The sequence below is a fragment of the Portunus trituberculatus genome, chromosome 49 (assembly GCF_017591435.1).
Source record: "Portunus trituberculatus isolate SZX2019 chromosome 49, ASM1759143v1, whole genome shotgun sequence".
NCBI lineage: Eukaryota > Metazoa > Arthropoda > Malacostraca > Decapoda > Portunidae > Portunus > Portunus trituberculatus.
In genome coordinates this window covers 19,294,465-19,318,008 of record NC_059303.1, presented here as the reverse complement: position 1 = coordinate 19,318,008, position 23,544 = coordinate 19,294,465, and the positions used below count along the sequence as shown (strand labels likewise).

Genomic DNA, 23,544 nt, shown 5'->3' with positions numbered 1-23,544 from the left:
TCTCATTCAGATTTTCCAAGTTCATCTCATTCACATCTTGATGGTACAGGTGACGCAGAATTTCTTCTGGGTCTGCTGACGACAATGCTGTCTTGAGTTTGCTTGTTGGCAACGGTGTTACTTCTCCATTAGCTATTGTACTACTATAGCTCTCTCTTTTTCCAGAATGTGAAGCATGGGCTAATCTAGAGCCTGTCACGGAAGAGCCAATGATCTATGGTAAAATTTACATTGAATACTTATATCGAGTTATTCATAGCTCCTATGAACGACATACGACGCTCCACCATGATGGAGGACCGGAGAATGAAGAGTGTCCTCGACTACCTCGGTCGTCGAGACACATATAATATATTATGTACCTGTCCTTATTATCATTTCACAGCTAGGCATCAATGTATGGAATGATTCGACATCAATATCAATGACAACAACATTTCCAGTCTGGAAATGAATTTATCAATTTGCGTATGACCATGAAAGTAATATGATATATATATATATATATATATATATATATATATATATATATATATATATATATATATATATATATATATATATATATATATATATATATATATATATATATATATATATATATATATATATATATATATATATATATATATATATATATATTAAGAAACTCTGCAGTCAACCTTATCGGCAACTCTACATGTATAATTCAGTTATCTTCATAATCTTATCTCAGCAGTTCCTGGCAGCACGTGAGCCAGAAAACAACATGCATTCATCACTCATCAGTGACAATGGGAAACAGTGAGACAGTGAACCTGACGCAGATGTCTGTTGATAACTTCATGAAGGAGGAGATCTGTCAAAATGTATTCCACACCGTTCAGGACCCTTACCCAGCTCCCTGGAGTGGTAAAAGGTGAGGTAAAGAACAATGTTATTACAGGATCCTTAAAGCGCTTTGATTGCCACTAGCACACATATGTGTGCGTGTATGTAATTAATAATTTTTTGAGCTGGGCGTTGCGGCACAGAGTTAATTGCGATTTGGCAGCTTACAAAACCATTCATTATTTAATGATAAATAACATGGAAACTGTAGTGCCGGGGGGGGGACACTTAATATTAAGTTATTAATCATTAACTTAAAATGTAACTACGACGCACGTGGGATATCACAGACATACGCACAGACAGACCGACAGAACGGAAGTCTGACGGTCTGACGAAGAGAGATTGATTGATTGATTGATACATTTATTCTTTATTCTTTCTTTGTCATTACATTCAGACCCTGCTCCACCAACTAGTGGCGCTCTGCAGAGCCTATATTCTATAGTAATTAAATAAAAAAATACAAATATGAACAATACCTAGCATAGTACTATATAAAATATTGTAAAAACTGATCACACACACACACACACACACACACACACACACACACACACACACACACACACGATAAAATCTAGCTATACATATTATGTAGTTTAAGTAATCAAACAAAAAAATGCACATTAAAATCTTACACAGTACTACAATGTTGAGTGACAGTCATATCCGACATATCATAGGCATCCCTGAATAAATTTGTCTTTAGTCTTTTCTTAAAAAGTTCAATGCTATTGCTGGCCTTGACCTGCACTGGAAGCCTATTGTACAGTCTTGGAGCACACACTTGAAAGGCTCTGAAACCCGTATCTGTGTTACATTTTGGCTCATTTAGCCTGTACTCATCTGCTGCATGCCTCACTACAACACTTGTCCTAACCTCAAATGGATGCAATAACTTTCTTAAATAAACAGGTTTTCCAGTAGTCATGACTTGATAAGTTAACACACAAATTTTATAAGCAATACGAGCCTTTTTCGGTAACCAATGCAACTCAATGAGTACAGGGGTTATTCTGTCGCGAGGTGAAACATATTTTATCACTCTGGCAGCCCTATTCATTGTCAGTTGTAATTTCCTTAGTTGATAATTTGGCAGGTTATAATATAAGGAGTTGCAGTAGTCCAGCTTCGCTATTACATGATTTTGAATCAGAGACGACAGAATATTCATCCAAATATCTCCTTATGAAAGCAATGTTTCTCAGATTATACCTTGCCACTCTCACAGCCTCATTTATTTGATCATTTAAGCTTAAATACTTATTTATTGTTGAATTAATGAATAATTACAACAAAGGAGGAGGATGGAACTTGCCATCCACCCCCTGTGCAAAGACTTAAGGTTATAGTATCAAAAATATAACAATAGACAGTATACATAACAAGAATACAAGTACTTCAATAAATAAATACAGATATTGCACACCTTATTGCATAAACATCCTAAAGTCTGGGAGCAAACTGAGGATATTCCCTGAGTATATCCCTGAGAGTGGTTGAGTCTAGGAGGTGGTCAATGAGGCTATACAAGTCATGTTGACCTTGTGGCCTAAATTTAGCAATGAGAGAACATTCCATGATATAGTGACGCAAAGTGTGTCCCCTTGGTGCAGCACACACCAGGAGAAGCACTGGCTTCCCAAAAGTATTTGTAGCCTAATCTGAGCCTCATTGCCACCCTGTCATGTGATGTAGTGTGTCTCCCGTAGGTATAAGCACAGCTCTGGGAGACACGTGCATAGTGAAGACTAGTGCTACTGCCCCTATGACAACAAAGCTCCAACTGATCACTAATGCTACTATCTGCAAAGTTCTTAATGCTACTCTTAACATAACTCAGAGTGTACTCAGTGCCAGGGTCCACTGTGTCATCTTTTAGGGCACACTGAGCAAGGCGGTCTGCTTTTTCATTTAGTGAGATACCCACATGAGAGGCAATCCAGATGAAATGGACTACCTATGGCACCAGCACCTTCTAGGGTGTGGATGAGATCAAGACACTTATTAACTAGATCACAGTCCATGGGGGAGGTGGATTGAAGGGCATACAATGCAGCCTGACTGTCAATAAAGAAATGTACATTCTTATACGTAGAGAGGTGCCACAATATGGAGTGCCTCCAGTACAGCATACAGTTCTGCTCTAGTGGAAGACGTGTGCAAGGAGCCGCCTGGAAACCTCAGTGTCGGTGTAGAGATTGGCAGGGATGTAGTCACGGATGAACAGCCCCACATCCAGACCTGCTGCCATTGACTGACCCATCACAATAAACATGAATAGCCTGAACGTGTGGGTACTTGGACAATTTATTCATGAACATGTCTTGCAGCACATGAGGGAGCCAGTCCCTCTTGGACTGATGCAGAGATTGAATATCAATACTGACAAGATGAGGGTTCCAGGCGGGTTGTAGCAGTGACATAACAACATTAATACAGGCCTTGGCTACACCTACACTTGTCAGTACTCCCAAGATCTTCCTGAGGTATGTTGTTGTAGGAATGCAAGGATCATGATACAGGGGGGGTCAGTGATCCCTTTAGAGAGTCAGAGCCCGTGCATAGCATCCGACTAATTGTGCGACAAGTAATTTCCTGTACCCTACACACAATACTGGTCAGGTGCAGTTCAGCTCTGAGGACTTCAATCCGTGCAGTCCTGGGGCATCCCAAGATTATCCGCATGGCTTCATTCTGAACAAGCTCCAAGGGACGGAGTTGGGCTGCACTAAACTGTATTAAAACATGGGTGGCATAATCAATAAGGGAGCATATGACAGATACATAGAACATTCTTAGGACTGGAATGACAGTCCCCAGGCCCCTGTTTGCTAGCTATGGCAGACAGAGGTCTTGAACATAGTGGACGGTTTGAGGAGACTTCCTGAAGCTCATCTGAACACCCAGGTACAGGCAACCCCTCTTTGAGCGAAACTTCGTTAAGCGAACCGATTATAACAAGTTTAACCCCTGACTTGAACTTCCATTGAGGGTAAACAAAGCGAGAGTGCATCATAGTGCAGTGAAAGGTTTAATGAAAGTAAAAATTATGAAGTTAAAGATTTAGGCAGTTTAATCTAAGTCATTATAATGTACACTAATGTATATATGTACGTAACTTTATAATGTTGATGATCTTAAATTTATGAAGGGAGGGAGAGTGAAACGGGAAAGACACTAACCGGCAACCTGTGGAATGTAAACAAAGGGCGCATCATTGTATCACATACAAAACTTATGTACCACATTTCCACAAGGCTTTCCATTTTATCCATTGTAGAGTCGCGAGTTCAGGTGGTTCTTTTAGTTTGCAAGGAAGATACGGTCTCACCAGCCTTCTTAATAGAGTCTGCTGACTTGAAAATAGTAGAGACAGTAGATGGAGTCAAGATGGTGGCGAGCAATGCTTTTAGTTTTCTCGTCTCTCTCGTATCTGTGAATAATATTATGCTTCACTTCGAGAGTAAGAGACTTCCTGGTCTTCTTAGCAACACTAGGCGACATTACAGGGCGTTTTGGTGGTAAGTTGAGCGAGGGAAGACGAGCTGCTGCTGACGCTGTTATTGTTTTGAACATAGGGAGTGAGTGGTGCGCGTGTTGTCCACGAGAGGCGCTGGTGTATTCAAAAGCCTGTCAGCTTGTGTGATACGGTGGGACTTTCAAACTTGGAAAGAATGATCTGGATAAAACTTCGTTAAAGCGAGTTTGATGTTCGTTAAACGAGCAGATGGTAGTAAAATTAAACCTTCGTTGTAGCGAAATTTCGTTGTGTGAACCTTCGTTAAGCGGGGGTTGCCTGTACTTGTGTATATGAACTCTAGGGATGGGAACATTGTTTACAGTGGGCAGCCGAGAGACCTTCCCTTTAGCTTGAAATTTTGTCTTACATTCATTTTTTTTTTTTTTTTGTTTATACCATGTGGGCTTTTTCACGGGAATTTATGGGCTAAAGGGGATACTTTTTAGGGTACCTCCTATCTTAAAGCCCACCCGCTAGGAAACCGTTACCCCGAGTGAGGAAGCCCAACCTACACTCAGACCGTGGACAGGATTCGAACCCGTGCGCTTGGAGACCTCTAGGATCCCAAAGTACGCATGGTTCCACTGTACCACGGCGGCCATTTATCACTAGTCCCATTTGGACACACAACGCTGCCAGTTGTGACAAAGCTAACTGGAGAATCCTGGGTGTGGGGCATTGGAGGAGTATGTCATCAGCATAAATGAGAACCTGGGTGCCCTGCGGAAAGGAACAGCGCGCAATTTTGTCCATTAAAACATTGAAAAGCATTGAACTAAAGACTCCACCCTGTGGTGTTCCAAGCTCAAAGTCTTCCTCAGAGGAGACTGCACCTTGAAACCAAATCTGTGCTGTTCTATTGTACAAATAGTCCCTGATCCATCCTAATAATCTACCTTTGACACCTTTGAGAATAAGTTCCTCCATAATAACATCTTTGTTGGCCTTGTCGAAGGTACCCTTGAGATCAACGAAAGCTCTGCAGGTAGCATCCTTATTTATAAGACACTCAACAAAACAGTGACTTGTAGAGTGACCTTTTAGGAAGCCATGTACATTGCCAGAGAGTACATGGCCCACCTTGTATATAAGCCTGTTCAATATTACCCGTTCCATCATCTTGCACAGACAGATGGTGAGAGAATTAGGGCGAAAGGTGCCATCACCTTTGGGGATTGGGATGATGATGGCTGTTTTCCACGAGTGGGGAAGCTTGCCTGCAGTGAGAGACATGTTAAATAAATCCAAGATAGGGTTGTCTACCTTTACCTCCAGGAGAGCATTGAGGTTATCATAAGTGATGCCATCCTTGCCAGGAGCTGTTGACTTGCCTAACTTGACGGCGTAATAGGCATAAGTGATCATAAGTGATGAGACATTTGCTCCGTCAGCATCTGTATGGCTGCCATCAGATGTCCCTGGTCTGGCTTGGGGCTGGCAGTCCGGGCTGGAATTGGGCTGGAGCAGCGCTTCTTCTTGTGGCTGACCAATGTCCATTCACCTGCAACATCCTCATCACAGTCTGCCTTAGGTGACTTGCTCTCTGAGGCAGGGGGAGCATGGGCCATCCCTGAGGGGCTCTGGGGTTGTCGTGTGGCCCCTTTGATGGGGGTATCCTCGGTGAGGGTGCAGCAGCAGTTGCACACTGCCCTGCAGCATTGTCCTTTTTCTTGGGTGGGTCGCACAGGCTATGCTGACACACTTTACTCTCTCCTTGGCCCCGCTGAGCACTGCTCGCTGGAGATAGGGTTGGGGCCACAGTGGAGGTCCCACTGCATACTGTGTGCTGCTGGTTCTTGAAGGTGACAAACTCGTTACTAAGACCAGAGACTGTTGCAGACAGGTTGTCCACTTTGGCAGCTAGTGCACTCACCACCGCCATTAGCTGATGGGTGGCATCGGTGGCAGGCAGTTCCTGTCTGGCTGGGGCACTGTGTTTGGAGGCACAGGGGGCACTGTAGCAGTGCGCTGTGGCAAAGGTGAGAACACGGCAGGTGTAGTCGAAGTGCCAGTTGTGGGGCAGGAAGGCTGGGACAGGGGAGGGGCACCGGCTGAGAAGGAGGGGTTCGTCGCCCAGGCGTTGGTCTGGGGAGGTGGAGCCTGGCGTAACACAAGCCTGGGGTGACTCACCTCATCCGTGGCAGACTCCCTTTGGGGCCGAGGCCTGACAGTACAGAGGGTGGAGTGGGCGTTGTGGTCGCCCCCACAATTGCAGCAGCGAGGAGGAATTTTGGTGTCCTCCTTGATCTTATCCAGGCACTGTGCTGACTTATGGGGGCCAGCACAGTATCTGCAGCGAGGGGCAGACTGGCAACGCCACTCCTTGTGTCCCCAGCGACTGCAGTCTGGTTCTGGCGTGTAACGCTCCACTGGCTGACGTCCAAGGCCCAGGAGATGCACCTCACTGGGCACCCTCTCTGTCACTACTCCCAACAGTTGGGGCCTTGGCATCTGCCCCACCATTCTCCTCTTCAGCCCATGGAATCCGGCTGGTACTTCAATGAGGTTGACATTGATGTGGGTCGCCACACCATGGATAATGACAGGGTGAGTGCCTTCCTCACCAGGGCACTCCATAACAAGGCCCAGGAAGCCCTCACTCACCAGGGTGGCATAGAAGGAGGAGTCAATGCTGACTGTGATATAAGGCTGGTTCCGTCCCTCCTTGTAGAGTGGCTGCAGGTCTGGGTGTTGTTTCAGCAGGACTGCAAACCAGCTGAAAAGCTCACTGGCCGTCTTCCCATGGCCAGCAGGGAAAAGCAGGCGGCGTCTTTGTTTATGGTCAGGTACATGTCGATAGGAAGACTGATCACCAGCAGCAGTAACCTGGTGGCTTTCCTTGGCAGATGGTGCAGGACGAGGCTCCTCGACAATCTCCATGTCCTCCAGGGCTGCTACGCCTACCTCCACCACAGCAGCGTCCTCGACGGACATAGTCCTTTGTGATGGGACCACGTGTAAGGATTCCTTTGTTGTGGTGGCAGCCACCAGTAGACCCAGGCAGGGGCGCTTATTTTTAGTCTCCAGCCCTATTTGTGGCTGGCAAAACGGGCTTAGACCTCCTTCAGTAGCCACTGAGCAGGCGTGATCACTCCAAATCACTTCTGATTTCCACTTGTAGGGACTGCCACTCATGTAAACAACGGAATGTGATAATACGTCCTTCCGACTCAGCAGGAGGATGCTACTGGATGAAGAGAGAAAAAAGGTAGTCAAGCTGTGAATAAATAAAAAATGAATAAATAAATAAATTCAATTGCTACGTAATTAGAAGCTTAACACACGAGTTTTTCACTCTAGTCGGCAGAGGGAAAACTGAGCTCTTCCATCAATGTAATACCATTCATAATGTCAATCAAATACTCTTTAATTACGTCTGTGACAGTCATATTGTGACGACTGCCAATAATTTGGGGAGAGGGAGGATCCGAGTCCCCCAATTATTTATTTGACCGCAGTGTTGAAAAATAGGAGGGTGGGGGGGCACCGTCACCAACCACTGTACGTCCTTCTCCCCCACCCCCCAAAAAAAAAACGGTGTAACGAGGCCCCCCAAGACAAGGTTAAATTAGTTTGCTTGAGGGAATGGCACCACTTGGTACATTTCTCCCACAAAAACAGTGTATTCCGACCCACAGACCAAGTTAAGTTACTGTTATTGAGAAATTAAGGAACTACATTATGTGAATTGTGTGTGTTGGCGTAAGAACCACACAGGTGAAAAGAAAAAGTCCAGTAAGGTTGTGTGCAGTAGTGGATTATACTATGCAATTATTCTTGCTTGTATTTACTTTGTGGTGAGTGGTATATATCCTCTTCTGGTGGACTGGGCTGTAAGTCGAAACGAACGTGATTGTCGGGAGAAAAAGTTCTCTTGGTGTCATTCAATCAGTTTATTTCCTCTAATTAAATTTATATAAAAGAATTGTGAATTTGCATTCTTATGATAACCATTTAAATTATAACCAGTGCCATTAGATCAGCTGCCGCTACCGTTTACTAAAAATAAAGCTTCAAAATTTCTTCTACAAGTTAAATAATTGTCTTTTATTACCCCCCCCTTCATTACAAGGACACCATGAAACAACGCCTCATATACTTTATTGTCATTGCAGGGCTCGTCTGCATCGGATCATCAGTCTAGCTAAAAGAGAAAGAAAAGATAAATACATAAAAGAAAACCATCTCTGTCCCTTACCGATTGAAAGAGTCCTTGCAGGAGTAACGGTAACTTCGTCAAGTGTCTCTTCACAGTCTCTTCCTCCAAGTGGTAGATGCATTGTGGGTATGGGAATGGTCACTGTGGGAAGTGACATGCTAATTAAACTATCAAAATAATTAGAATAATAATAATAATAAAAAAAAAACAAGGATATGTTTTTGCATGTATATCATATTAACTTGTTCAGCATCTCTCTCTCTCTCTCTCTCTTTCTTTCGTTGATTTTTCTTCTATTTGAAAGGAAAAGGAAGACAACAAAACTGCAGACGTGGTGCTGGATTGGTCTGAGATGACTTTCGTGTTAGGGGAGAAGCCTCTGCTGGTGTGGACGGAGGAGCACTACTTCCTGCCTGTACCAGACGTGACTCAAGTGCGAGTCAGCACTGTGCTTACCGTAAGTCGTTCATAAAAAGAGAGAAAAAAAGTAATGATTTGTAGATGAACTTTGAGGCAGTGGACAGGTGACAGAAGGACTCACGCTCATTTTCCGATTTAGTTTCCTTATTATTTTATTTCCATGTTTTATTAATGTTCCATGTAATTACTGTAAACATTTCTATGCAATTTTATTCTTATCTATTTGTCTTTTTTATGGATGCAAAATGTAAAGGATAATTTTGTAACATCTCTGGTAACTGTGACAGTGACACACTGGAGTACCTACATTTTCTCACGTAAGAGGTTACCTAAAGGCGGTTCACATATGCCAATTTAGGACTGTTTTTTTTATTTTTATTTTTTACGTACATAGAGTTTCCGACTCATCCCTTCTAGTTGGAAAGTGTCAGACATAGTGCATACAAAGTATTGACAAGGCACCTTGGCGGGAAGTGAATGTAAACAAACAACAGCTACCCACCAAAATGTTCACTGTTCACTGTTTGTCTCCCTCCAGTGATGATGCTGAAGCTGTGGTTGCTCTTTTGGCCTACCAGAAGAGCCAACAGAAAAGAAAATTATTGTGAATACGTCCCTGGCTAAAGGCAGGTTCACATGTGCCAATTTGGGACTGATTTTTTTTTACGTACATAGTTTCCTACTCGCAATTGGCGCCTAGCGACTGCAAAAAGCAGTCGCAAATCAAGACCAACTTAATTCTCGCAAGCCGATTGCGACTTTATTTACGTAATGATGTCACGGAGTAAGCTTTGAAAATGTGGTCTCCAGGGATAGATTAGATGTTACAGTTGGTGAGAGAAAAAGAACACATCTGTGATCCCAGAAATTAAAGCGGGTTCACATGTGCCAGTTTTTTTTTTTTTTTTTTTTTTTTTTTACGTACGTAGAGTTTTTGACTCGCAGTCAGCGCCTAACGACTGCAAAAGCAGTCGCAAAATAAAAACCAACATGTTGGTCTTGCTAGTTGTGACGTCACGGAGCAAGTTTAGAAAATGTGGTCTCCAGATAAAGAGAAGATATTATAGTTGGTGAGGGGAAAAGTACACATCTGGGACCAGTGTTGCGGCGACGCAGAGTGGGGTAGACAGCGTTTGGCAGTGCTGGCACGTTGGTAGCATTGCTTTTGGTTTCAGAAGTGGTATTGAGGGGTACCGGATGTGCGGCGACAGGAAGCAGGGGGATAATCCAGCCGTGATTGGCTCGTGGATGAGCCAATAGGAGTGGAGCAAGGGGTATAAACGCTGGTCGCAGCTTTGCTCTGGGGCCCAGAGCTGCCAGATGCAGGGAGATTTCCCTGTTTTAGGGAAATTTAGGTCTCAACAGGAAAACAGGGAAGAAAATTCAAAATGTTCCAAAATCTAGGGAAATTTTGACCAACGGACTCACACCCTTCATCCGCAGTCCCCACCCTTGTCCTCCTCCCATCCTCTTCACCCGTCATCCGTACAATAATTATTTGTATTAATTTTCATCAATTATTCATTGTTTCCTTTCCCTCTCAATTGAATTTCAATCCACTTCTGAGGTCTCTCTCGATCACTATATCCTTCCTCTACCGTTCACTCTTCCTTCCCTCATCCCCAAACAGCGTCATGACTTGTACGAGACCCGTATACCGTCCCTTCCTTTCCTCCCTCGCCCTTGCTAGCTAGCTGAACCTGTTTTCTACGAGACCGATAGAGATCCGTATTCACCCAAACAGTGTCATGACACGTATGAGATCCGTATATCGTCCCTCCCCTTCCTTCCCTCGCCCCTGCTTGATAGCTGAACTTATGACAGCTATATTATATTCGTGTGTGTGTGTGTGTGTGTGTGTGTGTGTGTGTGTGTGTGTGTATATATATATATATATATATATATATATATATATATATATATATATATATATATATATATATATATATATATATATATATATATATATATATATATATATATATATACACACATGAATGTGTATGTACAGTATGTAAGAAGTAAAAAATTACGACAGGGAAATGCTGCGCTAAATAGGGAAATATTTTTAGGCAAAACAGGGAACTTTTGGCAAATTGATCTGGCAGCACTGCTGGGGCCGCGGGCATTACTCTCAGGCAAGCGAGAGCGCGAACACTGCGATGGCAGCTCAACACCAGGGTACCTTCAAGTGGTACAACAGGAAGTCTGGCTACGGCTTCATTCGTGATTCCGTAGCCAACAAAGACTTCTTTATTCACTACTCTGGCCTGAAGAGATCCTTCAGGAAAGCGCTTCCCCGAGAAGGAGACAACGCCACCTTCACCAGCTTCAAGGAGAAGAAGGGATCTGAGGCCAGAGAGGTCACCAGGGATGGCAACCAAGAACGCCCTCCTCCCTGACCTAAATCGTCTCCCAAGGCCGGGAAAGCATCAGAAGCGGAGTTCAGGATGAAAGCTTGCATCTGCACGGCACAAGTGCTCGCAGGCAACAACACCCGCCGCCTAGCAGACCTTGATACCGCTTCTGCTGAAGCACAACGGGCTTCCTACCATTAGCATCCCTGAGGAAGCTTTCACCACCACACGCCATCGCGCTCAGAAGACCCAGAGAAGACGCCAGCCGCCCAAAGAAGAACCTCGCCACGAAGACCGTATGGAGGAAGGAACGGGCACCGAGGAGGAAGAGGAAGAGAACGAGGTCGTGGATGTGGTAGGTACCGACACAAGCCTACAGAGCCACACCACAGACCTGCCTCACCACACCACTGCTTCCCCTGCACCTAAAGAAGGCCGGCAAGCAAAGGATATGAAGACCACCCCTGACGCTGCCACAACCACCAAGGACATCAGCCAGTGGCAGTGGGACACCTTTTTCAACCAGGAGGATGCACCGCCCACCAAGAACTACTTCCCAAGCTGCGATAAACTTATTGCCGACTTCCTTAAGAGCTCCACCAAGACCAGCGACTCTTCCGGCAATGACCACAGTCAGAACGGCAAGAAAAAGCGGCACCAGCGACGCTAAGAAGAGAGAAACAAGAACAGAACGGGCCACCATAGCCCGTGTGGGTATTTTGTACCCGCTATCATCAACGAATGCTCTGGGGCTTTTCTTCAACCTTGCTCTTGATGCTTGTCTGCCACCAGCTCTCTTCTAGCTCCAATTCTTCCTTGAGGACAAGACATTGCTGAGACAGCTCTCTTCTGCCGCCCACTCTCTCTCCTGAGGACAAGACGTTGCTGAGACAGAATACGCGACGAGACGCTGTCCTGCCCCCTGTCCCTGCTGTCCACTGCCCGCCACTGTCATTTCACTGCACTTGTATATAACTGTGTAATGTAAGTGCTCTCTGTGCCACCTTGTACTGTATTGCTTTCTGTGCCAGTAAACTAGAGGAATAATGCCAAATGTTTCCTGTTACCCTGCCTCTGAGTAAGTCTGTTGATTCTGGGTGTATGTTTGTGCCTTGCTTCCCCTTGCTAGCCACGAATCTTCGCCTAGAAGTATCCCTGTGTCTGTTGCTGTCCTGTCCTGCGCTTTCCTGGGTTGCCACTGTGGTAAGTGAGTTCCTGCCGGGGCTGTAGAGGCTGTGAGGACGTGGGGACGGCATAACAATATGTTCTTGCTGGCCAATTGCGACTTTATTTATGTTGTGATGTCACGGAATAAGCTTTGAAAATGTGGTCTCTAGAGATAGAGAAGATGTTAGAGTTGGTGAGAGAAAAAGAACACATCTGTGACCCCAGAAATGAATTAAAGCGGGTTCACACATGCCAATTTGCCACTTTTTTTTCTATTTCTACGTACGTAGAGTTTCCGACTCGCAATCGGCGCCTAGCGACTGCAAAAGCAGTCGCAAAATAAATACCATCATGTTGGTCTTGCTAGTCAATTTGCGACTTTATTTACGTCATGGAGTAAGCTAAGAAAATGTGGTCTCCAGGTATAGAGATGTTAAAAGTTGGTGGGGGCAAGAACACATCTGGGACCCCAGAAATGAATTAAACAGTAAAAAAAAAAAAAAAAAAAAAAAAAAAAAAAAAAAAAAAAAAAAGCAAATCGTCATTCGACGAAATAGCTATCACTCTACAACAGTGGTTCTCAAACGTTTTCATGAGCGACCCTATTTGGAACATTTCATTCCTTCGCGACCCAGAGTAAGGTAAAGAGAAAGAAAATGTACAATGATTTATAGTTATATACACGAGCCTGCATGGGCCCACTGCCAGTCCAACATACGCGTTTGATACAGGAGTCATTCCTGTCAGAGACACCATTACGTGGTGCCCAGGAGGAGGGAGGTGGGGGAAGATGAACATACATAACAAAAGTAATTTGTGGTTAAAGAATAATAATTCAATTTAGTAACTGAAATACACTGAGACACTGAAAGTATGTTAATGTTCCTGTGTCCCTGCGACCCATCAAAATTGATCTCGCGACCCAACTTTGGGTCGCGACCCATAGTTTGAGAACCACTGCTCTACAAGAACAGTTTCCCTCAATGCAGGGCGTTGTTGGAGGTGAGGATTGAAGATTTGTCAGGATTTAATGTGATCGCAATTGTGCATAATCTTAAGATCAACATTTTTCTTATGACAAATGTAAGCTAATTTAGAGTGTAGTAGAAACTCTTTTGTTTCCTTCTACTTAGCCAGGGACGTATCCACAGGCATTTTCTTTTCTATTGACTCTTCCGGTACGACAAAAGAAAACCAACCACAACTTCACCATCGTTACTGAAGGAGGACGTCTTGGTGGCTAGCTGTTTGTTTACATTCACTTCCCGCCAAGGCACCAACTAGTCGATACTTTGCAAGCACTACGTTTGACACTGACTAGAAGGGATGAGTCGGAAACTCTAGGTAAAAAAAAAAAAAAAAAAACTAGCAAATTGGCACGTGTGAACCTGTCTTAAGTGTGGGCATGCCTCTCTTATTAAGGGCATATGACAGTCACCTTACAATGGTGGCTTGCTACTTGATCAGATGGTTTGCAAATTGCTATTAGTTTTTTTTTTTTGTTATGGCCTATAGCGCCTGTAGGCATACTTGAAGAGTATGTATGGGAAGTGCTATTCAGCTTCCACCCATTAGTGGCACAGTCAATTTTATTTATAGTGGTACCCATATTAGGGCCCATATTGCCACCCAAGCGCATTTTTGGTGTAACCACCTAGAACTCGACAAATGGCAAAGTTTCAAGGTTGTACATGGTGGGATTCAAACCTACGCATGGATGTCTTTCCGATCCCACACTCACCACCTTATCCACTATGTCACCACTTCCAAAACAACAACAAGGCCCACATCGTCTGATCAGTGGATCACTGACCATGTTCATTCTCAGGAAACTCAAACTATGAGTGTATCTTCAGTCTGTTGCAATCCCAAAGTTCCTGCCACTAACATTTCTTGCACCGCCTACAAAATCGGACTGCAGTGTGTGTGTTGTGACACTGAGGACCTGCATTATAAATCTGGGGAAAGAGTGTGTACACTATGTCCAGTGATGTGAACAATTCTTTTTTATCATACTGAGGAGCTTGAGTGAGTGCTTTATGTCATGAGGGTAGCCCAATTAACACCTTTATACACGTTATGATTACATGTACCAGTGGCCAATATATGTAACTACTGACTAAACATTATATGGTAGCAGTATCTGGGATTTTAAAGATAAAAAAAAAAAAAAATTTTTGTTGATGAAATGCAGTGATAAAAGTACTTATTGCTGCTGCAGCTCTGAAGGAGTGGCTCCAACTGTCAACAACTGCGAATACATTTTGGCGATGCTTAAATAATGAGATATTAAGTTTCCAGTTTAGATTACATCACTACAAGTAACGGACTGATTGAGGGTATTCAGTGTAGCAAAGGGTGGGAGTTGAATATCATTGAAGAATAGGGGATAGCTATCTAGAAGGTCGTGTCGAGTTGATAAATGAAGGAATTGAGTTTTTTTATGTATTAAGCAGTACTAAGTTTGCTTTGTCCCAATAAAAATTTTTAGAGACCAGAAATTACACGTTCTGTGGCTTTCCTGTGTGAGCTATTACTTCCTAAAAGGTTGGAAGTCTATGAAGACGTGGAAAAGTTTAGAGTGGTACGTCAGAGCATGTGCACGCGTGTGTTTAACAATATACTTATATTGGTCTCCCCAGGCAGTGGTAGCCCTGCTTAACAGTGGGCGGCGTGGGGCGGCCTACCTAGGCATTGGACAAGAGGGTCGTGTGGAGGGAATTATCTGTCCTGACCACTTGATATCTACATTTGTCCAGGGACTTGTCAACATCTTGTGGGACACCATTCTGCCCCACTCTTCTTGTGGTAGGTGTTGTTATTCTTGTCACAACCCTTAATCACCAGCCATTGTGCTCTGCTGCTCTGTCTATCCATTCTGTCAAGACAGTGAATAGCAAGGTAGCAGAGGTAAAAAAGTGGAAGACGCACTGAAACCACATGCAGTAGACCTTTCCCTATATGTACTTTAGTCAATAAGTCTGAATGACCTCACCTAAAAGAGTTAGTTTCTTCATAACAAAATGTAAATTAAATATAACACGTAACGAGCAAACAACTCAAACACATTGTTATTATACTATACAAGTAGCATTCTAATGGATTTTAAACGCAAGTGATGATTCAAAGAAACCGTTACACAACTATAGAAAAAAATAAATAAATAGAAAAAATAAAACCACCTGAAGATATCACACACACACACACACACACACACACACACACACACACACACCGTCACGACGTTACTAAGCAGCTCCCAGGGAAAGCACTTCAGCGAGCGTTGCAACCTGACCTAGACGTATGTGTCATAAGGTTCTCCTTATGACACATACTTTGGATACCATATAGACGAAAATATGGAGAAATGGAACTGGGTGACATCAAAGCAAGCGCCATGTTGTGAAAATCAGCGATTTATTGAACACCTGTTGGACTGAGGAGATTGACTGAGGATAATATGGATAAGGACTTTTCTAGATTTAGAGATGAAAGAGGCAATATGAGGAGGCTAATAAATGTGGAAAGAGAGATAAGGTACATGAAGGAAGTGATGTCGAGTTAATGGACAAGCAGGACAGACTGAAAACAGAAAACACAGAGCTGAGATTGAGATTAGTCAAATGTGAGAAAGTCAATGTAATCAATCAGGGATTGAAGGAGAGAGAGAGAGAGAGAGAGAGAGAGAGAGAGAGAGAGAGAGAGAGAGAGAGAGAGAGAGAGAGAGAGAGAGAGAGAGAGAGAGAGAGAGAGAGAGAGAGAGAGAGAGAGAGAGAAATACTGTACTAGAGTTTTCATAGTCGTGACTATGAAGTAGTCACGACTATGAAGACTCCTTAAGGTGCCTACAGAAAAAAAGTACAGGATGGGATCGAGGACAGAGTAGAAAATGGAATGGGAGAAAACAAACTAAAGGAATTACGAAATGCATAGAAACAGGAAGAGGAAGAGGAAAAAGTTAAATTTTCAGAGGTAGTAAAGAGGCAAATTCAGGAAAATACAAAAGACGCTGTTATAAAAGTAATTAAGGAGAAAGAATATCTAGTGAGAGATACAGTGGATAAGAGGAAATGTTTCTTGATTTTTGGAATGAAGGAAAAAAGAAAATAGAAACAAGTTCATAGAGAAGAGAGAGAGAGAGCATTGCCCAAAACTATTATCAGACAGGTACAGAGCAGCACAGAGGAGTTGGACCAGGAAGAGGAGGAAGTGATTAGGTTGGGAAGATTTAGTGAAGGGGGTAAGAGACCAATGAAAGTGAGAGTGAGATCGCGGTGGCGGTGGAGGAAATTATGACAAGGAAAGGGAAGCTGGCGGATAATACTGAACAAAAAGATATATGGATAAAAAGAGATATGAACCTGGAGAAGAGGGAAAAAGAGAAAGTGCTAAGAAATGAAGCTAAGGAAAAAAAAAAACGAGAAAAGGACGGAGATTGATAAAAAAAAAAAAAAATTCTACTGTAGGGTTCTAGATATGAGACTTATATCTATGGAAGAAGGAGGAGATCATGGAGGAGACAAGAAATTAATATAGATGGCTTGTTATCCAGCATATTAGAAGTTAGGGATTATTTGAAAGAGAAAAAGCCGGATGTAATGTGTATCGTTTAAACAAAACTAAAAGCGGAGATCCATGTTAACCTTAACCTTTATGTTCCGGTGATTAAACTATTTTCCAATATCCCATGACAGGTAAAAATGGTAAACCTAGAAATTGCCAGAAGACTGTTTGAATACTAATAATTATTTTCTCTTTTTTATTATGAATACAATGATGTACTTTCTAGCTTGATGTGACCTCTGAAAGTTTAGTTATTGCCTTATTTCAAGGATTCCTCTTCCGCCCGCTGTGTGATCTGTCAAGCAGAAACAGCTCGGTGAGCGATGACACCGCGCAAACACACACACACACACACACACACACACACACACACACACACACACACTCTCTCTCTCTCTCTCATCTTGGAAGAGAAATTGTACACTTCCAACGAGAGAGAGAGAGAGAGAGAGAGAGAGAGAGAGAGAGAGAGAGAGAGAGAGAGAGAGAGAGAGAGAGAGAGAGAGAGAGAGAGAGAGAGAGAGAGAGAGAGAGAGAGAGAGAGTATTCTTTCACCCCTTTTCATATCAAGTTTCAAGCAAATAACATGTAGGTATCATCTCTCTCTCTCTCTCACACACACACACACGCCCCCTTGATCGTTTTCCCAGAACACGAGAGGCACGCCTGCATCTCCGTGAGTCACTCTGGGTTTTCAATACGATGTTTGGAGTCTGTTCTCCATCACCACTATCTCTGTCTTCTCTCTGTTCTGAGAAAACAGGTGGATAACATAACATAACATAACATAAATAATAGGATAACAAAGGGCCACCAGGGCCCATCTAGGTTATCCTGTATCAGTCGCACAGCGACCTCCTCATCAGTACTTAAAGATACACTTACAAGTACACAATACATTATATACTAATTATAAATATTTGGCCCATTAACAGGGCTAAGTCCTGCAGCGAATTCCTCTACAATCTGTGATCCCCATACATGGGGATCATGTCTTGTTTAACTATAGTAAATTTCTTATAAAAACTATCATGCAGCGCTATGCATAATTATAAATCTAATAAATTTAAGTGCTTATCTAATCTGTTTTTAAACATTGTCAAACTAGTGCTATTTACAACCCTCTCTTTTCTTATATCTAACCTGCAGCCTTGCTTTCTAATCTTCCTGCCATGATTTCTAGTCCTACTTCCCTCCTCTAAGGTAAAGAAAGATCTCACATCTATGTAGTTTGTATCTGAGAACATTTTAAATAACTCTATCATATCCCCTCTTATACATCTCCTCTCAAATGAAAACATGTTTAATTCTTTTAATCTATCTCTATACTCCAGGCGCTTTAATGCTGGTATCATCCTAGTTGCTCTTCTCTGAACTGCTTCTAACATGTTGATATCCTGCCTATAATGGGGTGACCAGGCCTGTATGCAATACTCTAAATGGGGCCTAACATAGGAATTATATAAGCTACGCACCACTTCCTTACTTTTATAACTAACATTTCTATTTATAAAACCCAGGATCCTATTTGCCCTATTTCTTGCTTCTAAACATTGCTTTGAAAATTTCATAGTCCTGTCTATCACTACTCCTAAATCCTTTCCTTCCTCTACTGCCTCTAGCCAACATCCCTCCATCTCATAGTTAAAGTTTGTGTTGTCTTTACCTAAATGCATAACCTGACACTTTTAGAATTAAACTCCATCTGCCACCTGTCTGCCCATGCTATCAGCCTGTCCAGGTCTCGTTGTATTCTGTAATTGTCCTTTTCACCCTGTACTGCACATGCTATCTTAGTATCATCTGCAAACTTTGATACTTTGTTACTAATTCCTATATCTAAATCGTTAATGTACACCAAGAAAAGAAGAGGTCCTAGCACTGATCCTTGGGGTACCCCACTAACCACTTCCTTCCACTCAGACATTGCCCCATTTAATACTACTCTCTGTTTCCTATCAGAAAGCCATTCACTAATCCAATCAACTAACCTACCCCCTATCCCATGTAGTCTCAATTTGTACACTATGCGGTACCTTATCAAACGCCTTGCTAAAATCTAGATATATAACATCTATGCTATTTCCATCATCTAACTCCTTGGTAATATATTCTAAGATATCAAGCAAATTTGTAAGACAGGACCTCCCTGATCTAAAGCCATGTTGGGTATCTCTCCTCTGAATCATTTTCCGAGTCTTCACTACTGCTATCTTCGCTTTCTTCAGTTTCTTCCTCATAATCACTGTCACTGTAGTCAGGCTCAGAAGCACTGCTAAATAAAAATTATCTGTCTTGTTCCATAGTGAGTTATGAACTGAGACGTCCCTTCGCTCTTATCGGGGTGCTTTCGACACGGCGGGTCGCTAAGGTTGCCAAGTGTCGCCCTCAGAATGGGAGAATAGCTTAGTTAAATATACAGAGCTAGTGGCAAAACTACGTGTGGAAAAAGAAGCCAGATACTTCCACTTGCATCTGACTTGAGAAACTGCGTGTGGAGCTCAAACATGAGGCGCGAAAATTCTTGATTATGAGAATGATCGCCGTCGCTACGGACACACTGATGCAATCGTTCATATACGATCGCCGGAATATAAGGGTTAAAGAGGGATATAATATCTGGAGAAAAGACAGGAAAAGTAAAGGGGGAGGGGGAGTGATAATATATGTGTGGAGGATGTGCAGTATGGTTATGGCATGGTGGAACATCTCTTTGATACATCCAAAGTTGGAATACGTAGCTGTGGTGTGGTCTTCGAGCTCTAAAAAGATATAAGAAGACTAGAATGGATACAGAAGATTGCTACAAAGATGGTACTGGAACTAAAGGACCTAACATATGAAGAATGGTTGAAGGAAATGGGACTACCAACCTTACAAGATAGAAGAGAATGAGAAAACCTAATAACAATGTACAAGATAGTCAATGGCATTAAAAAGATAGACATGGAAGACCTGGTACTGGTGACAGAAGGAGATAAAAGAACAAGAGGATATGTAAAGATCAGGATGCGGCAGTGTGTGAAGGGATTTGGAAAATACAGTTTTCCACATAGAACGGTGGAGAAGTGGAATGCATTGAATAATGAGGTTGTTACAGCACATAATGTGCATAACTTTAAGGAAAAATTGGATAAATGGAGACATGGAGACAAGACACTATGAGCCCCGCTTGAACCCTGTACAATACAGCTAGGTAAATACACACACACATACACACACACACACACACACACACACACACACACACACACACACACACACACACACACACACACACACACACACACACACACACACACACACACACACACACACACACATACACACACACACACACACACACATACAATGGCAAAATAAATAATTGCACCACGCAGCAAAATAGAACATAAAAAAACTACTCTAGCAACAGTAACCAGGTCAAGATCAGGTAGGTGTTCCCCTCTTACATCATCTCCCACTTATTTCTCCCTCTGTGAAAAAGTCTTTCCCTAAGTACATATATGACAGTAAGTGAATATATTTTCTTAGCATAGAGTGGCGTGCACACCTACAACAATACTCTTCCAAGAGTATAAGAAATGTATATACACCTCACACAATGTGACTCAAGAAGCAAAAATCAGTCTTTTCTGATCTTGAGCTGTGAATATATTCTAAACAGATCAATAATTGCCATAATTATTTATCATTTATCATCATGTCTGAGATGAGGTGACTAACATTGCTGCACTGCACTTGAACAGGAGTAAGGGCTCATCGCGCAATTCCATCAAGACGTGTCGTGGATGCTTGGGTGGTGGAAATAAAGACTGCTCCTTCAGTGGTGAGTCTCTAAAAAAGCTATATAGATGTGGAAAGGGCTTGGGTGTCCTTGTACTGCTGGTGTGAGACAATCGAGGCGAACTAGCCCTAACAGTGCTTCTACGAGATTGCACAATGAAGAAAACACACACACACACACACACACACACACACACACACACACACACACACACACACACACACACACACACACACACACTAAAAACAGTTAAAGACAGATGGATGCAACAGCTAGAAAAGTCACATGTAATAACTGGACAACAGTTTGGTTTCAGAAGTGGAAGATCTTGTGTCACAAACTTATTGAGTTTCTACAGTAGAGCAATAGATATACGTAATTCAGGAGAGGTACAGATGGGCAGACTGTATCCACCTGGATCTAAAAAAAAAAGCTGATAAAGTACCACATCAAAAATTTCTATGGAAAATTAAAAACATAGGTGGTTTACAGGGAAAAATACTGGATTGGATGACAGACATCTTAAAAGACAGAGAAATGAGAACAGTGACAAAAGGTGACTTTAAGGCTAAACTGGATGAATATAGGTATGGAGACAGGGCAGCATGAGCATACCTCTTTTCCTGTAAAACATAATTAGGTAAACACACACACACACACACACACACACACACACACACACACACACACACACACACACACACACACACACACACACACACACACACACACACACATGTATTTGTAATTTGTTTGTTCATTTATATTTGGAAATCTTTACCAGTTTTTATTAGTAAATTTGCTTATTTATCTATTTGATTAATTAGTTTAGCATTTTTCATTATTCATTTATGAATGATTGAGAAAATGCATGAGCTGGAGGGTAAATGAGAAGAAAATACAGAAAATAATTTCGACTTTGCAGAATGCATATTACAGTGCTGCAACACAGCCAGACTACCACCAGTATCACCAGGGAGTGTTGCACAGCCTGCCCTTCTCGAGGTTCTGTCATGAGATGGTGGCTCAGGCTGCGCTTCCGTACCAGCAGGAAGTAAAAACACTACAAGAAAAGATAAAGGAAATTAAAACACTGTTAGAAGGGCAATATGATGACATCGTGGAAGAGCAACATGTGTGTCCTTTATCTTGGTTTTTGGACTGCCCTTCAGGAGAACAAAATGAGCTGTTTTAAATGAGTGTACAACACAGAGGGCAGCACCTGCAGAGAACAGTTGCTGACGTCAAAATGGCTTTAGTGCTAAAACTTCCTCATACAAAAGATTAAAGAAATTACGACATTCTGTTGGAGTAATAAACCATCAAGACTTTTCTTATTTCTCAATTCATGTGAGGGATATGTTCATGAAGGGATTGCTTAATGTGAAAACTGCAAAAGTGAACATAAATACTGAACTAAACTGTATACTGTTGAAACAATTCAAACATTGAAAACACCGTCTACTTCAAGAATTTCAACATAAATAATCAGTCAGTTTTTACTTTTTCTGTACACCCTGTTCCAACATTATATCAGACGAATATTTACTTTTAAAACGTTAATGGTAAGTGTCCAACCACCTACAATCCTCTAACTCATGGGGACTGCACATACAGGTAACTCTTGATTTACGTGTGTTTAATTTACGCGTTTTTGTTAATACGCGACCGCCCCCGAAAAAAAAAATAAAATAAAATAAATAAATAAATAAATAAATTTACGCGATCGGTTTGCTTATATGTGATTTGGCCCAACTGTATTTTCAAACTGAGCGCCAGACGCAATTTCAAACTTCGTGCCACTGCTACACAGTGATGCAAAAAGAATTTTCCAAGAAAAAGCACCAAACCACCATGCTGCAGTTTTTCAAGAAAACACCAGTGGAAGATGTAGTACCAAAAGATCAAGGATGTGGATGATCCCGTGGAAGCGGAGGAAGCAGAGGAAGCGCAGGTGGATGATGTCCTTGACTAGGACAGCAACTGTGGACAGCAACGGCGTGTGCTTGTGAGGGGTGAAGTAAGACATTGGTGTCCTGCGTTTATTTTTTTTTACTAGTGTTTACTTTTATACTGTGGGGTTATTTTTGATAAGTGGATTTTTGATAAAGTGGAAAAGCTCAGAGGGAGATGGTGACTGACTGTGGTGTGAGTGGTGAAGGCAGTGACGCAGTGAGTGTTGTGTTTATGTATTCTTTGTTTTGCTGTTTTTCTTAGAATTTTTTGCTTTCTCTTATTATTTTTTGCTTTTCCCTTTACTTTAGATACACTTCTAGTATTTAGAATGGTAAATAATAAAAACAAGTTAATTTAGCCAAATAAATTTAGTATTTTGTACGATTTTTTTTTAACCACATCCCGCATTCCCCGTATTATCTATTGTTTCTTATGAGAATTACAAGTTTATTTTACGCGAATTTTGATATACACGATGCCTCTTGGAACGCATCTATCATGTAAATCGAGAGTTACCTGTACTCCCAAATGGAATATGTTCAAGGGTGTTGTGAATATCTCTTAGTCAAGGGACTCAGGGAGGCCAGATAGGACTCTTGGCTCAGAGAGACAGCCTTTTCCTTTGCCAAGTTGTGCAGGGGACTGAAACTCTCTGTAGTAAGCTTTGATTTCAAAACTGCCCTCCTACGGCTTCTATCCTTCTCTCTGCAACTTTATCTCAAGTTTCCTTTACGACCAT

General features: G+C 42.3%; 1 protein-coding gene across 2 annotated transcripts; it reads left to right on the top strand.

Annotated features, from left to right (window-relative positions):
* The first annotated feature begins 760 nt into the window (after nucleotides 1-760).
* On the top strand, nucleotides 761-22,346 carry LOC123499226. 2 transcript variants are annotated; one of them, XM_045246985.1, is made up of 5 exons: nucleotides 761-898; nucleotides 8,860-9,012; nucleotides 15,142-15,307; nucleotides 20,812-20,891; nucleotides 21,775-22,346. In XM_045246985.1, exons 2-5 carry the CDS (start codon nucleotides 8,908-8,910, stop codon nucleotides 22,042-22,044), a joined length of 621 nt encoding a protein of 206 aa, XP_045102920.1. In that variant the 5' UTR covers nucleotides 761-898; nucleotides 8,860-8,907; the 3' UTR covers nucleotides 22,045-22,346. The 2 variants fall into 2 exon arrangements, with proteins under 2 accessions (XP_045102920.1, XP_045102919.1); XM_045246984.1 differs by lacking the exon at nucleotides 761-898 and adding an exon at nucleotides 8,540-8,681.
* The last annotated feature ends 1,198 nt before the right edge of the window (nucleotides 22,347-23,544 follow it).

What these genes read in the sequence shown, in the direction of transcription:
- LOC123499226 (XM_045246985.1), top strand. Translation starts at nt 8,908, where the DNA reads ATGACTTTCGTGTTAGGGGAGAAGCCTCTGCTGGTGTGGACGGAGGAG. An exon ending in GAGTCAGCACTGTGCTTACC is followed by an intron (nt 9,013 to 15,141) that starts GTAAGTCGTTCA and finishes TGGTCTCCCCAG; the next exon opens with GCAGTGGTAGCCCTGCTTAA. An exon ending in TCTGCCCCACTCTTCTTGTG is followed by an intron (nt 15,308 to 20,811) that starts GTAGGTGTTGTT and finishes GCACTTGAACAG; the next exon opens with GAGTAAGGGCTCATCGCGCA.